Source organism: Amblyomma americanum, chromosome 4 (genome assembly GCF_052857255.1).
Source record: "Amblyomma americanum isolate KBUSLIRL-KWMA chromosome 4, ASM5285725v1, whole genome shotgun sequence".
Lineage (NCBI taxonomy): Eukaryota > Metazoa > Arthropoda > Arachnida > Ixodida > Ixodidae > Amblyomma > Amblyomma americanum.
The window spans coordinates 177,525,649-177,538,077 of record NC_135500.1 but is presented as its reverse complement, the minus strand read 5'-3'; the positions used below and the strand labels follow the sequence as shown (position 1 = coordinate 177,538,077).

The 12,429-nt window shown below is 48.5% G+C and overlaps 1 protein-coding gene across 1 annotated transcript in view; it reads left to right on the top strand.

The window, feature by feature from the left end:
• Positions 1 to 12,429, top strand: part of LOC144128754 (cell adhesion molecule Dscam1-like) — a 188,500-nt gene that overhangs the window by 130,589 nt on the left and 45,482 nt on the right. The window contains exons 5-9 of the mRNA XM_077662411.1: positions 2,099 to 2,236; positions 5,357 to 5,474; positions 5,889 to 6,067; positions 10,206 to 10,472; positions 11,530 to 11,949. Coding sequence (XP_077518537.1) covers positions 2,099 to 2,236; positions 5,357 to 5,474; positions 5,889 to 6,067; positions 10,206 to 10,472; positions 11,530 to 11,949 — 1,122 coding nt within the window. The remainder of the gene's footprint in view (positions 1 to 2,098; positions 2,237 to 5,356; positions 5,475 to 5,888; positions 6,068 to 10,205; positions 10,473 to 11,529; positions 11,950 to 12,429) is intronic.

Sequence of the window (12,429 nt, the reverse complement as noted above, 5' to 3'; positions counted from 1 at the left end):
TAATTTCAAATCGCTGCTCATTGCCGCTTTGGCGGGAGCAACGGTGAACGTCCGGTTACTGGTCCAGAAAGAAAAGCTGCTCTCAGTTTTCTGACTTCAACGAAATAAACAAAGAGGGAAAAAGATATGGCGGCTTTCATTCTCGCCTCCCAATTTTCAATCCACCTCGAGAAATGGATTTCCAGACTGGAGTTCGCGATAACGATCATTCCTCCCGCCAGAGTAGAGCGGAAGAAATAAAAAGAGAAATAATGTAATTTTTATTTGCCCTTAACACCACAAACTTCAATCAAAGATGAACTTTTCTCGAAGGGTACTTGCGTTTTCAAACTTACTTCAACCCTCCCTCCAAGTACATCTCGCGCTTCAGGCTGCACACTGGTCCTATAAACTGTCGTCGCTTGGACTGCGCTTGAGCACGTAATGGCCTTTGAAGTGCCTTTATGAAAGAACATGCTCCTCAGAGCACGAGCCACAGGTCTCTTCTCTTAGGATGTATGGAATCTGTGCAATATTCATCTGTATCATGCTGCTTGCGAGTGTTTAGTTCGTTTAACGAAGGGCCTTTGGACTAAGAGCGCGGCAGTACTTGTTTCATGCGTGTTCTCGAGTGCGAGTTCCATGACCGCGAGTCGCAAGAATTCTAATGGTTACAAATAGTCTTGACAAGCAGTTCGGCGCTCCAAACGTGAATCGTTAACAAAACTTCAGGACAGCAGTCTAGTTCACTTGTTTCGCTACCACATGGCGCTTGACAAGAACTTAACGGCTGTAATTTTTTCGCGTAAAAATAACACAGGGTGGTAGCGAAAGTTCGATCTCAGAACCTCTTCATCTGTGCGGTGCAGCATTAGACAACTCGGGCGCGACGCGAAGTATATATGCTTGTGGACGCATGGGCTAACAGCCCTGCAGCGTGAGACAAGGTAACCGTTTTTGTTATAGTGCCAGTTGTGAACAATTTTTCGCTGTTTCGACAAACAGGGCATTGAACAATGGAAAGAGCTGTATCTGTTCAATTTGAAACCACCATAGAAAAATGCACTGGAGCTTTAGATACTTCAAAAACCGTGTTTTGTCACCGAAAAGGGCACTAAATTTTCATCGCTTTCATTGGCGATTTTCACAATCTAGAGATGGTATGCAATATATCGAAATTACGGAGGTCTGCTAAAATCCCACTTGTTTGTTGTTGGTGGCAGTATCGTGCGAGGCAAGCAATTTTTTGTTTCTCGAATAAAAAAAACAAGAAAGAAGTCGCTGTCTGAAGTTTGAAAGCGGAGAGGCAGGCCGTCGAAGCGCGCTTTGGAGAAATTCAAACCAAGGAGTTCGGCAACGAAGACATTGTACAACGGGAGAATGACAGAATTATAAACGCAGTCGATTTCACTTATCGCTTCAGGTCAGCGCTTTGCAGTTAGCGCTACATTACTAGAAGTGCATTTCTTTGCAGTTAGCGCTTAAGTTTTAACTGATAAGCTGCGCCGTTTTGCATATTTTCGAGCTCTTACGTTTTGTTAACCCCTTGGTGATATGATGCAATCGCGAACCACAAAAATAATCAGGATGAAAAAGAAATCGAATAAAACCGTTATGTCACCTCCCGCCCTCTCCGTGAATAGTAAAGCACCATGCTATCTTACACGTGTGCACATGGGATGGGCCTGCCCCTCCAACCCGGCTATTCCCCCCAACCCCAACCCTACCAGGGAGGACTGGGAGGCCACCCTGCTCGGCTGCCGCGACTTACAGGTCGGGCGCGCCCGGACGGCGGCCGCTGCCACTGCGGTCCCAGCCTAGTGCTTGTGGGACCGGTCCCCTCAAAAACCTGACACGTGCATGGAAATGGAGCTTCACGTTCAGTCTGAGCGAAAGCAGAAGCTTAAGGACAAGCTATTGTGCATTTGAACACCACTGGCGGGCTTGCGTGCCACATTCTAGTTATTATTGTCATAACCTGTGACCACCCTCCCCCCAAATCTCAATCTTTTTTTTTTTTCAGAGAGTCCTCAAAATTTTATGACGCCTGTTTAGAATTTGAATGAACTGCTCCATGTTTTGTTCATTCCAGCTGTTTCACACGGCCTCTCCTTCGCAGAGCGGTACGTGATGACGTCATCGGGCGACCTGTACGTGCGGGCGCTGACGCAGGCTGCGCGGTTCCGCTGCCACACGGAGGACGTGCTCACCCGCCGCAACCGGACGAGCGCAAACTACGCGCACTACCACGCCACGGGTGAGCCGGAAGTATTGATTGATTGATTGATTGTTTGTTTGATTGATTGATTGATTGATTGATTGATTGATTGATTGATTGATTGATTGATTGATTGATTGATTGATTGATTGATTGATTGATTGATCGATTTCCTTTCTTGAACAACTGTGTTCAGCTGGTTGGTAAATTAATTTAACAAGAGTACCTGACTAACGAACTTAACTGTTTTTCCATGAACTGCAGTGGTTAACTGGCTTGTTCAGCTCCATATTTATTTGTCCTCTGACCCATTATCAAAAAGGCAAAAATATATTAATGAACGCTGATGATTTAGCTCTCTCACACAGTGTAGCTAGCACTGGCAGCTGAATTTGATTCTTAGGTCACATGCGCATATACAAAAACGTCAAAAGCAGTCTTAAGGGAAGTCCACTGATGTGTCCCAAAATTTTTGTCGCCAAAAGGTTCAGCTTAAACATACTTAACGCCCTGCTACTCGAAGTTAATGGCCATTTTTGTTAGGTGCCCGATCACTAACATCTCACTGCTATCTCCGAATCCAATTACGAAAAGCACAGGCTCGGGTAATTAATTGTTCCAACAACTTTTCACCCTTGCTCCAGAGTGAAACATCTTCCATGGAGAATAATTTATGCGTCCCACTTAACTCAGACAGCTCAACTTTGTTTGTCCTTTTCAAAGTGAAAAGCAATGCACTGGCAAGTACAGGGTGGTTTTAGCCATTCGACATTCCCCTTACCTTGTACTGTTCGTGCTTTCTTAACCACTGATTTTGTTCACAGGGTCAACATATCTCATTTTTTTACATGGCTTAGTTTTTCAGTTTTCTTTAGCTATGCATGGATAAATGCATGCACGATACCCGCAGGGGACTGGTGCTGAATATTGATGAAAGCAGGCGCTAAAAGAAATGTTGCTTGAAAATATTTTTTGCATCCATGTTATGCAACGAACTTCTATTTGAGTTACTTCCTTAACAACAAAGGAATCTAGTTCGCAGCCTCACTACTAGATTTAAAAAAAAAAACGTCACAACGCTTTCCTTCCTTCGTGCTTGTTGTCCTGCTTTTAATTAACGACGCACGATTTTATCGCCGGGCTCAATCTGACTTTTCGCGCCTTGGAGCATTCTTCTCGCTTCCAATATTTTGTTTAGCACCTCGGAACCGTCAAAGAAGACAGGTTAATTAACCTGTACATTGTGTTGTACATTGCTTAAAGCCCGTAATTAATTGTGCCGTCTATGCATCTAAATGCACGCAAAGCGAGGTTTGTAGTTTCGAGTCGGGAAATAAGTGCTGTAAAAAGAACAAAGAAGCAAGTTTTCTTTTAAAATAGCGGCAGCTGAATAAAGCAGCACGCGGTGTCAAGAACAGCCTACTCATTCGCCCTAAGGGCCCGCCTCCCACCATCCGCCTCGGTCATGCCGCGGAAGTGAATGACACATTTGTAACTGCTACTTTCGCAGGAACGGTTCAGTCTTCAAAGTTGCATTAACAGGATATGAAATGTTTACAAGTTATGAACTTCCTCTGATCAATGCCCTAGAAAAGATTATCCATTCCGCCTACGCCCACTTCTTATCAAACTTGCACCTTACCTTCTTATTAAACTTGCACATGCACTTTGGAACCACGAATTCTGAGGCTTCATTATCAGGGCCCTGGATGCGCAATTTCTCTATGACAAATAACTGCAATATTTGTATGACCATTCTTTTTCCTCCGTCGTATTCCCCTTGTCTTTTGCGGTCGCTGTTTCTGGTGGGAGCCCACCACATACTCCTGGCCTGGGCTCTCTCTACTGGCATCTTCTTCATGCGAAGACCACTTTCCGCATCCTCTTCGGTCGACCCCGTATCGTCTTTATTTTTTTTTTGGGGGGGGGGGGGGGGTCTATCTCTAACACACTTCTTCCGACATATTCTTCAACCCACAGGAGCAAATCAACGGAGCTTTGACTCCTGTAGTTTGGCTCGCATGCTTTCCACCTTAACCATGCCCCTCATATGATCATTTCGCACTTGGTCCATCCTGGTGACTCCACACATCACTCTAAGCATTCTTATCTTGGTAACTTCCATTTTCCTGACACTCTATTTCTACAGAGCTGCTGTCTCCACAGCATGAATAATGGCCGGTGTCACCACCATCTAATAAACTTGTTCCTATAGACGGAGAGGTGCCATCCTCTCGCAGAATACCTCTGACATGTCTCTCTAGTTTTATCATCCAGCCTGCGTTTTGCGTCCAACCTATTCCCCATATCCCCCAGTTTTCAGTAATTTCTTACTTTGGCCGCACAGTACCTGAAGCTGCTTACTTTCCTGATTTCTTCCTTTTTGATCTCTTGCTTTCCGACTATCACTCATTGAAAGCAATGATACACATTAAAAATCTACCAAATGACCATCAAGGACACTGTCAATTTCAGCGCAGCTGGCCGGCCGACCCACCGCGGTAGACAGTAACTTTATAGCGAGTTGAAGTTAAGGCTCATGTAGGGCTTTTACTTTGTGAGTCTTTGATGGTCGCCTGGAGTTTTTTTTTTTTCTGGGAGGGGGGGGGGGGGGGAGCGTATTCGGACCTATCGAATGTGCACATAATGAACTCAGCAGATAGGCTTTGTGCAAACATTTAATATGAGTGAAATCGTAGTTCCTGTTCATCTCGCCGAAAGGCGCAATAAGATTTTGCTTACCTCTAAGGGAATCTTTTTTTGTATTTCGTGGCTATAACCGACGCCTGGCATTTCGCCTCTTGTAGGAATATTGTGCCTGTATCGTATGGAGTACATATAATGCAGAAAGCGTACGCATAGACTACAAATCCGTTTTTGAGCGGGCAGTTTAATCCTTGCTTTGTCGCTCTCTTTTTGTGTTTCAAAGACGCGAGTTACATCTTACTGTGTTAATGGCCTTGTAGTCGCGGACTTATCGTGGCAGGGTCAATGCTGTCGACGGCTTTAAGTGCGTATTCCTCCATACGAAACCCACCAGGACAACCAAATATAACTGAGGTTTCCAAAAATAGTCCAGCTAAAGCCTCAGTGTTTTTTATTTCGATTAGCGTTATTATCAGCGCACACCGTATTTATTCTTGCGCACTGCGTCCGCAGAGCCGACGGGAAGCCAGACACCATCGATCGCTTTCCATACGGGCCAAGTGACCGCGGACCAGGGTCGCCCGACTGACCTCGTCTGCCTGGCCCAGGGCTGGCCGCCGCCCAAGTTCAAGTGAGCACTGCAGAGACACTGCCAACATTAAGTGTGCGATCTCCATACAAGAAAACAATTTATTCCTTTTGCCTCTCATTCGTTTGCATGTTTCTGTCGTTCCCGCTTGTATGGCGGATTTTCAAAGGAAGTTGCGCAATTGTTAATTTTTAAAGTTTAACGCACATTCTGGGAGGACGCTGTGCCGCAGGATATTTTTGTCTTGAGCTTACCTGTCATTTTGTTTGTGTTTCTTTCCTCTACGTGTTTTATGTTTTATGTGCACAAATTTTCTCGTTTGTAATGTGCCTACGCGATAGCCATAGAAGCTGCCGTGAGCGGATAACTTCCCACTGTGCATTGGTGACCACGCGTGATGTAGTGCATGCCTTCCTAGCTTCACAACGCTCCGCATCTGCACCCCGGTGGTGGCAGGTGGTACCGGAGGCAAGGGCAGCGGCTCCTGCCCCTCCCGCCTGCGCCTGCGCCTGCGGCACTGGACGGAGTCCTGCACTGGAGTGGAGGCGTCCAGCCCGAGGACGAGGGGCAGTACGTGTGCGTGGCGTCCAACAGCCTGGGGGAGGCCAGGGCCACGCTCTCGCTAGCGGTCCAAGGTGTGTGTGTGCCGGCTTCTCCTACGCGTAGGCTGAGCTTACATCAGGAGCTTCGAGGAAGCCCGCCGTTAATTTTAAAAAATAGCTTTTTAAGAAAAAGAAAGAATTTTTGCGCCATAGTGTGACACATGTCAGAAAATATGGGAACCATGCAAACAAGTAAAGTGAAGAACTGAATTCTAATTGTTAACTTTCTAATTACTACAGATAGGCGCCTGATAGCAATCGGAGTTTTGTATCCGGCCGATAGTGGTAGCCATATCATCGTTTAGAATTTCGAAAATGCAATTACCCTCGGCGCTGTGGCTCAACAAATTTGGGCCATTTCTCGCACCATTCGAAAACCGCGCGCCTTGCTGGGAGCGCGAAGTGACGTCCATCAAATCGCGTCACTGCGTGCCGCATGTCCCACGTGACTTTCTCTGCCCCACCCGCGCTGGAGCCGAACACCGGGGAGCCCCGCAGCGAGGGTGACACAAAAAAAAAAGCCACGTGGCACATGCCGTACATGTGGCCCGCAGTGACGTGATTTGATGGACGTCACTTCGCGCCCCCCGCAGGTGCGCGGTTTTCGAATGGTGCGAGAAATGGCCCAAATTTGTTGAGCCACAGCGGCGAGGGTAATACCATTTTCGAAACTAAAAAAAAATGATTCTACTACTGCTAACGGTAAGGTACAAATCTCTAATCGTAATCAGGCCGCCTATCTGCAATAGTCAGAAGTTTACTATTAGAATTTAGTTAACTAATTTAATATTTCACGTGATTTGCCTGTTTTCTGGCGTCCGCCAACACTGGTACTGCTATGCCTCAAAAAAGCTTCTGTTTATCTTTAAAGAAAGCTATCTTTAAAAAATTACCGGTGTGCTTCCCAGAAAAACCAGGTACAGCGGTTCCACTAACGTTGAACTAAATGGGCTGCGTGCATCCGCAAAACGCACAGTTGGGCCACTCAAACAAAAAAAAACTGCAGTGAAGATAGAAATATAAAAAACCTTGATCATTCCCAGTGTTCTCGGAAGTAACCTGTGATTCTGCTGTAAACAACTTTGTTTTTCTTGAACAGTGTTCCCGAGTATCGTTGCCAGCGCAGAACCTATACAATCAAGGACTTAATCTAAGCCAGATACTAGTGCCGACACTTTTCTAACCACGGTATACGCGCACTGAGCAGAACGCAACAAACGCTTGCTACGCAGGGATGAGCGATGCGACATTCTTTCGGAAAACCGGGGGAACTTCGAAAAACCATCAGCGAACACAACCGAATCGATTATCCACACGGCGAGGGGGGCATCTCCCAACTTCCCCCGGCGGTGCGTTCCGGGACGCGGTGCACCTGGCGCACAATATCTGAAGCGCTTTCGGTGGTCCGAGAAATTGTGGAACTGCTCGGGCGCTGCTCCCGATGCTCACTATCGATCCCCGGAACGAGCAAATCAGTCGGCATTGCAAATCTCTTCCGCGGTCGTGCTTTGATGCCCATCAGTACTGCGAATAAATGCAACCCATCGTGGTAGGCCGCTCCCTTCTTATCAGACGCTGTCCAACCTTCGGACGAGGTGATGCAGCATGCACGCAGTCAGTCATTCTTCGTCGTGCCCACTAAAGCGAAATTACTGGCTGCAACGAGCATTTCGGTTGCGCTCACAGTCTAAACACAAATGCGCATATATGGGAGGAAAAACGTATTAAACTGCCTTTTTACAAAAGTAAGTGCGCTAGAGGATATATTACTCTATTTTTACTTCTTCGTTTTTAGAGTGCACCGACCGCATATCTCCACTGCGAATTCTCTCTATCTCTCTATCTCTCTTGACCGTAACTACGACACCGTATTTTGGCTTCCTTCTGGAGTTCTCCACTTTCGCTCTTTTATAACACCGTGCGTGTTAAAATTTCTCGTTTATACATAAATCCCGTGCGCTTAACGCGGCTTAGGCCACGGAAACTCATTTTACTTATCATTTTGTGCTTGATAGCCAACCTTCTCGTCCAACACGGAGGCCCTAGAGAGACTTATCTCAGCGCGATTGTCATTCCGCCGCAGCAGTCCGCTTACACGGGGACTGAGCTACGCCAGCGCAGCGACAGGTGTGCGCCTGTCGCAGCCATGTGCGCATGCGCAGATAGCTCCCCGTAGAAGTGGAAGGCGACAGCGCAATGCCAGTCGTGCTATACCAAATCTTTGTATTGGCGCTCGCTGCACGGAGCAAGGCGAGCAGAATCCAGTCAGCTTCGAAGTGAAAGCTAATGCGTTAACCCATGTCGTTATATGTTGCAAGACAAGCAATTGGGATTTCTGGCCATAAAATTCTCGAGAAACTTGAAATATTTTTTCAGAAACTTGAATGATCACGGTGAGTGTAAAAGTATAAGGTACTGAAAGTTCACTGAAATAAGAATACGCACGTTCTCATTGAAAGCGTCAAAGATGAAAGTTCTGAAATTCTAAACTAAGTTATGAAATCATCAACGATGTTGCTTAAGGCACCCTCGCCGCCAACGTGTTTTTATCCGGTGGGAAGCTTTGAGAGAAGCGTTTTTGCGAGAATGGAACATACAAGTATAGACAGTGGAGCGACGCTTCAAAAGCTTGCGGAACAGTCCGGAAGACTAGTGTAAAGATCCGGAATTCCAATTTTAATGCAAAGGACGAGTACAAAGAACACTTACAAAGGACTGGCGCAACTTGCCACCAAAGCAACTAAAGACCACACCTGACGCACGGGTGCCTGGAAAGGTTTACTACCTCTCACGCGGTCGAAGTAGTGCTAGATAGGAGGAAAAAACTAACAAACAGCACAAGTAAACAAGCTTAGTCTGTAGCCGAAGTCGAATCTCAAGGGAGGTTGCTATCTCGCGTTCTCTGACCCCTATTGCGTTAGCCTGACCCTCTCAGAGCCTAAATAAGCAAGCGCAAGACAAAACCCCGTCTGCTTGGTGAGCCACCTCTTTGTGCTCAACACAATGCGTTTGACGCTTGGGCCAATTATCACCGCACTGGTGGCAGCGCGAAGGTCTTGTTGCACACCGGTCCCTTTTGTCCGCTCTGCAAAGCTGACGCGAAACCTTTCCATGAGACTGTCCTATCAAAGAAGTGAAGGAGAGTGAGAGGGTAGATTAGTCCGTGAGAAAGACGAGCTCACTAGGAAGGCGTAAGCCCCTATCGGACAAACAGCTTGTTCTGTTCAGATCGTCGACACAAGGAGCACTGCACAATAAAGAAAACAGCTTATTTCGTCGAACCGCCTTTTTCTTTCTTTCATAGAATTTAAGTTCGACGCTACAGCGTTAAAGGGTCCCTAAGGGCGCTTGGAGGTCCCCTGGCACAAAATCTTTTCTATTAATTGGTGACGATAACTAGTGACTCTAATTACCTAGGTGTTCCTGTAATGTAATACGCCTAGAAGAGCGTGTTGTCGGGCGCTTGTCAGTCGTCGTTTGTGTTTCTTCTCGTCCTTGTCCAAGTTTTGCGCCCACTTCTTTTGTATCATGTAATATGCCTAATGTGCGGTGTGGGGTGTTCGTAATCTCACTGAGGGAACGTTCCCCAGTGGTGTGGAGATAGCGTTCCCGGTTCCCGGCCCAAGAGGACAGCGGTTCGATTCCCTTTATTCTTCTCAGCAAAGCTGCTTTTCTGCTTCACTACCCTGTCGACCAGTCGGGATTTTCCAGTGACGCCGACGCCGGGTTGCCCCCTGAACGGGACATTTGACGCCGTCGCGTCGAAACGCAAAAATAGTTTGGAGCTCAAAAGTTTTTGAAGAACACACGCATACACACTAACAGCTTGACTAAGACTTTTTCGCCTCGTTCATCGGAGTGGCGAACTGTGTGAGACTCTTACATATATCTGCAAGTGCCATGGTAAGGCGTGGCAGTGACCGTCTCTTATCCGCTACGACTGAACGTCTAAACCGTCACGTAATACTTTAGACTTATGTCACTTAATTTAGACGCCTCTATTATCAGCACGTTTTAGTCGTTTACTTACTGCTGTCTTTTACATTAAAGATAGGATCTGGGGCTGTGGTGTGCTTTTCTGTGTATATTGCTTGTTACTAAGCTTTCCGGAAGTGTGCCAGTTCACACGTGCGCCCCCCCCCCCCCCCCCCCTCCCCTTTCGCCCGTGCAGGCGAGCTATCGGTGAGCGTCCGTCCCCGGCTGGTGCGTGCCGAGGCCGGCGACTCGGTGTCCTTCCAGTGCAACGCGAGCAGCGCCGAGGCATCTCTCGAGTGGCGCCTCAACGGGGCCCCGCTGCCCGCGGGCTTCGCGCGCCTCGAGCGGGGCTTCGTGCGCGCCGCCGCCGTGGGCCGCCACCAGGGGGGCATGCTGCAGTGCTTCGCCGCCGCCAGGGATGGCCGCAGGGTGGCGCAGGCGACGGCAGAACTTGTCGTCGGAGGTGAGGACACTTCTGGGGAGATGGGCGAGAAAGTGTCCAAGTCTTTTCGAGAGAACCTTTGTGCACCCAAAATGCCCGACGTACATTCATTTCTGAGAGAACCTGCCATATGCGCTCCACCCCATTCTTATCCTTCTAGTTATTTCCCTCACATCATTTGTAGCAGCTGTCACTACCTGCCCTAAGTAGGCGTCATTAACGCGGGTTAATGACACCCTAGTCGAAATCAAGAGGAAGGTTGCTTTATGGTTTACAGGGGTTTAACGTCCCAAAGCGACTCAGGCTATGAGAGACGCCGTAGTGAAGGGCTCCGGAAATTTCGACCACCTGGGGTTCTTTAACGTGCACTGACATCGCACAGTACACGGGCCTCTAGAATTTCGCCTCCATCGAAATTCGACCGCCACGGCCGGGATCGAACCCGCGTCTTTTGGGCCAGCAGCCGAGCGCCATAACCACTCAGCCACCGCGGCGGCTTCAAGAGGAAGGAATGGGCTTGGGCCGGGCATGTAATGCGAAGGCAAGTTAACCGCTGGTCCTTAAGGGTAATGGAGTGGATTCCAGAGAAGGCAAGCGTAGCAGGGGGAGGAAGAAAGTTAGGTGGGCGGATGAGATTAGGAAGTTTGCAGGAATAGGGTGGGCGCAGCTGGCAAAGGAAAGGATTAATTGCAGAGACATGGGAGAGGCCTTTGCCCTGCAGTGGCTGTAGTCTGGCTTATGATGATGATGATGATGACATTCTTTTGGCGGCTGTCGGACTGGCTGAACTTAAATTACGATGGAACGCCCATGGTGTTGTGGCCTAGAGCCCTATCGTTACCTTGAAACCTCTGGCTCCTAACTCGTATTGTTTCAGAGCCTAGCAAAGCCTGCTACAATGCTAACAAACCTATTGGGTGGTGCGACTGCTCTACCGAGCAGCGCTGCATTTTTTTTTACACACAAGTACTCGATCAAGTCCAATGCGACTAGCCAAAAATGTTAGCAAAAATAGCAGTAGTCAATGCTCCCTGCTGCTTACTGAACTGAATAATGACGTAGGCGTGCGCCGTTGCAGAGCGTGCCCCGCGCATGGAACGCACGTACGGCACTTCTGGCAGCCTCAGCCCCCGGGCACCCGCCAGTCTGGGCTGCCGGGCGTCCGGCGACCCGGCGCCCTCCATCTCGTGGACGCTGGACGGGGCGTGGCCCGTGTCCGGAGGCGGGCCGCGGCTGCGCGTCTGGTCGACCAGTGACACGGCGACGGGGGACGCGGTGAGCTTCCTCAACTGGACCTCAGTAGAGACGGCCGATGGGGGCCAATATGAGTGCGTGGCCACCAACGCGGCAGGCCGGACGGCGCACGCCTTCCGGCTGGACGTGCGCGGCCCGCTGTTCACGAGGCCCGCGTACAACGCCACGGCGCTCGAGGGACACCGGCTCAGGCTGCAGTGCCCCTTCGGAGGGTACCCGTACGACAAGGTCATTTGGTACAAAGGTGCGCACCCTGCACAAGCCGAGCCTGCAAACCAATGTGAACGGGCATTCAAGCAAGAGCGTCAGACACATCTGTTGCTTGGCTGGATTAACTGCTTGGCTCCTAAATCGCGACGTGAAGCACCGCTACTCTCTACTTGGGCGCAAAAGCATCTACGGCCATAGATGGAGATCTAAAAAATAATTATTTTCTGAGCTCATTAAACTAAGTATCCTTGCTTGAATGAACAAATTTATGGGAAAGCAATGAAAATACCAGTGAATGCCGCCAGTGTCTTCCAAAGGTTTACGTGTTACACTCTCAGTCATCGTTCATTTTATTCACTCAAGGAGAATGAGTCGAAAAGTGCTCAGTCCCACGAAATTCGTGCGCGAACATGTCCACGCAGAGATATTTAGCCATATTTGTTCCGCCTCCACAATATTTCCCCCGTTTACCTTTCAAGGTAACGACCAAGGCTCATCAGGGTAACAAGGAGTG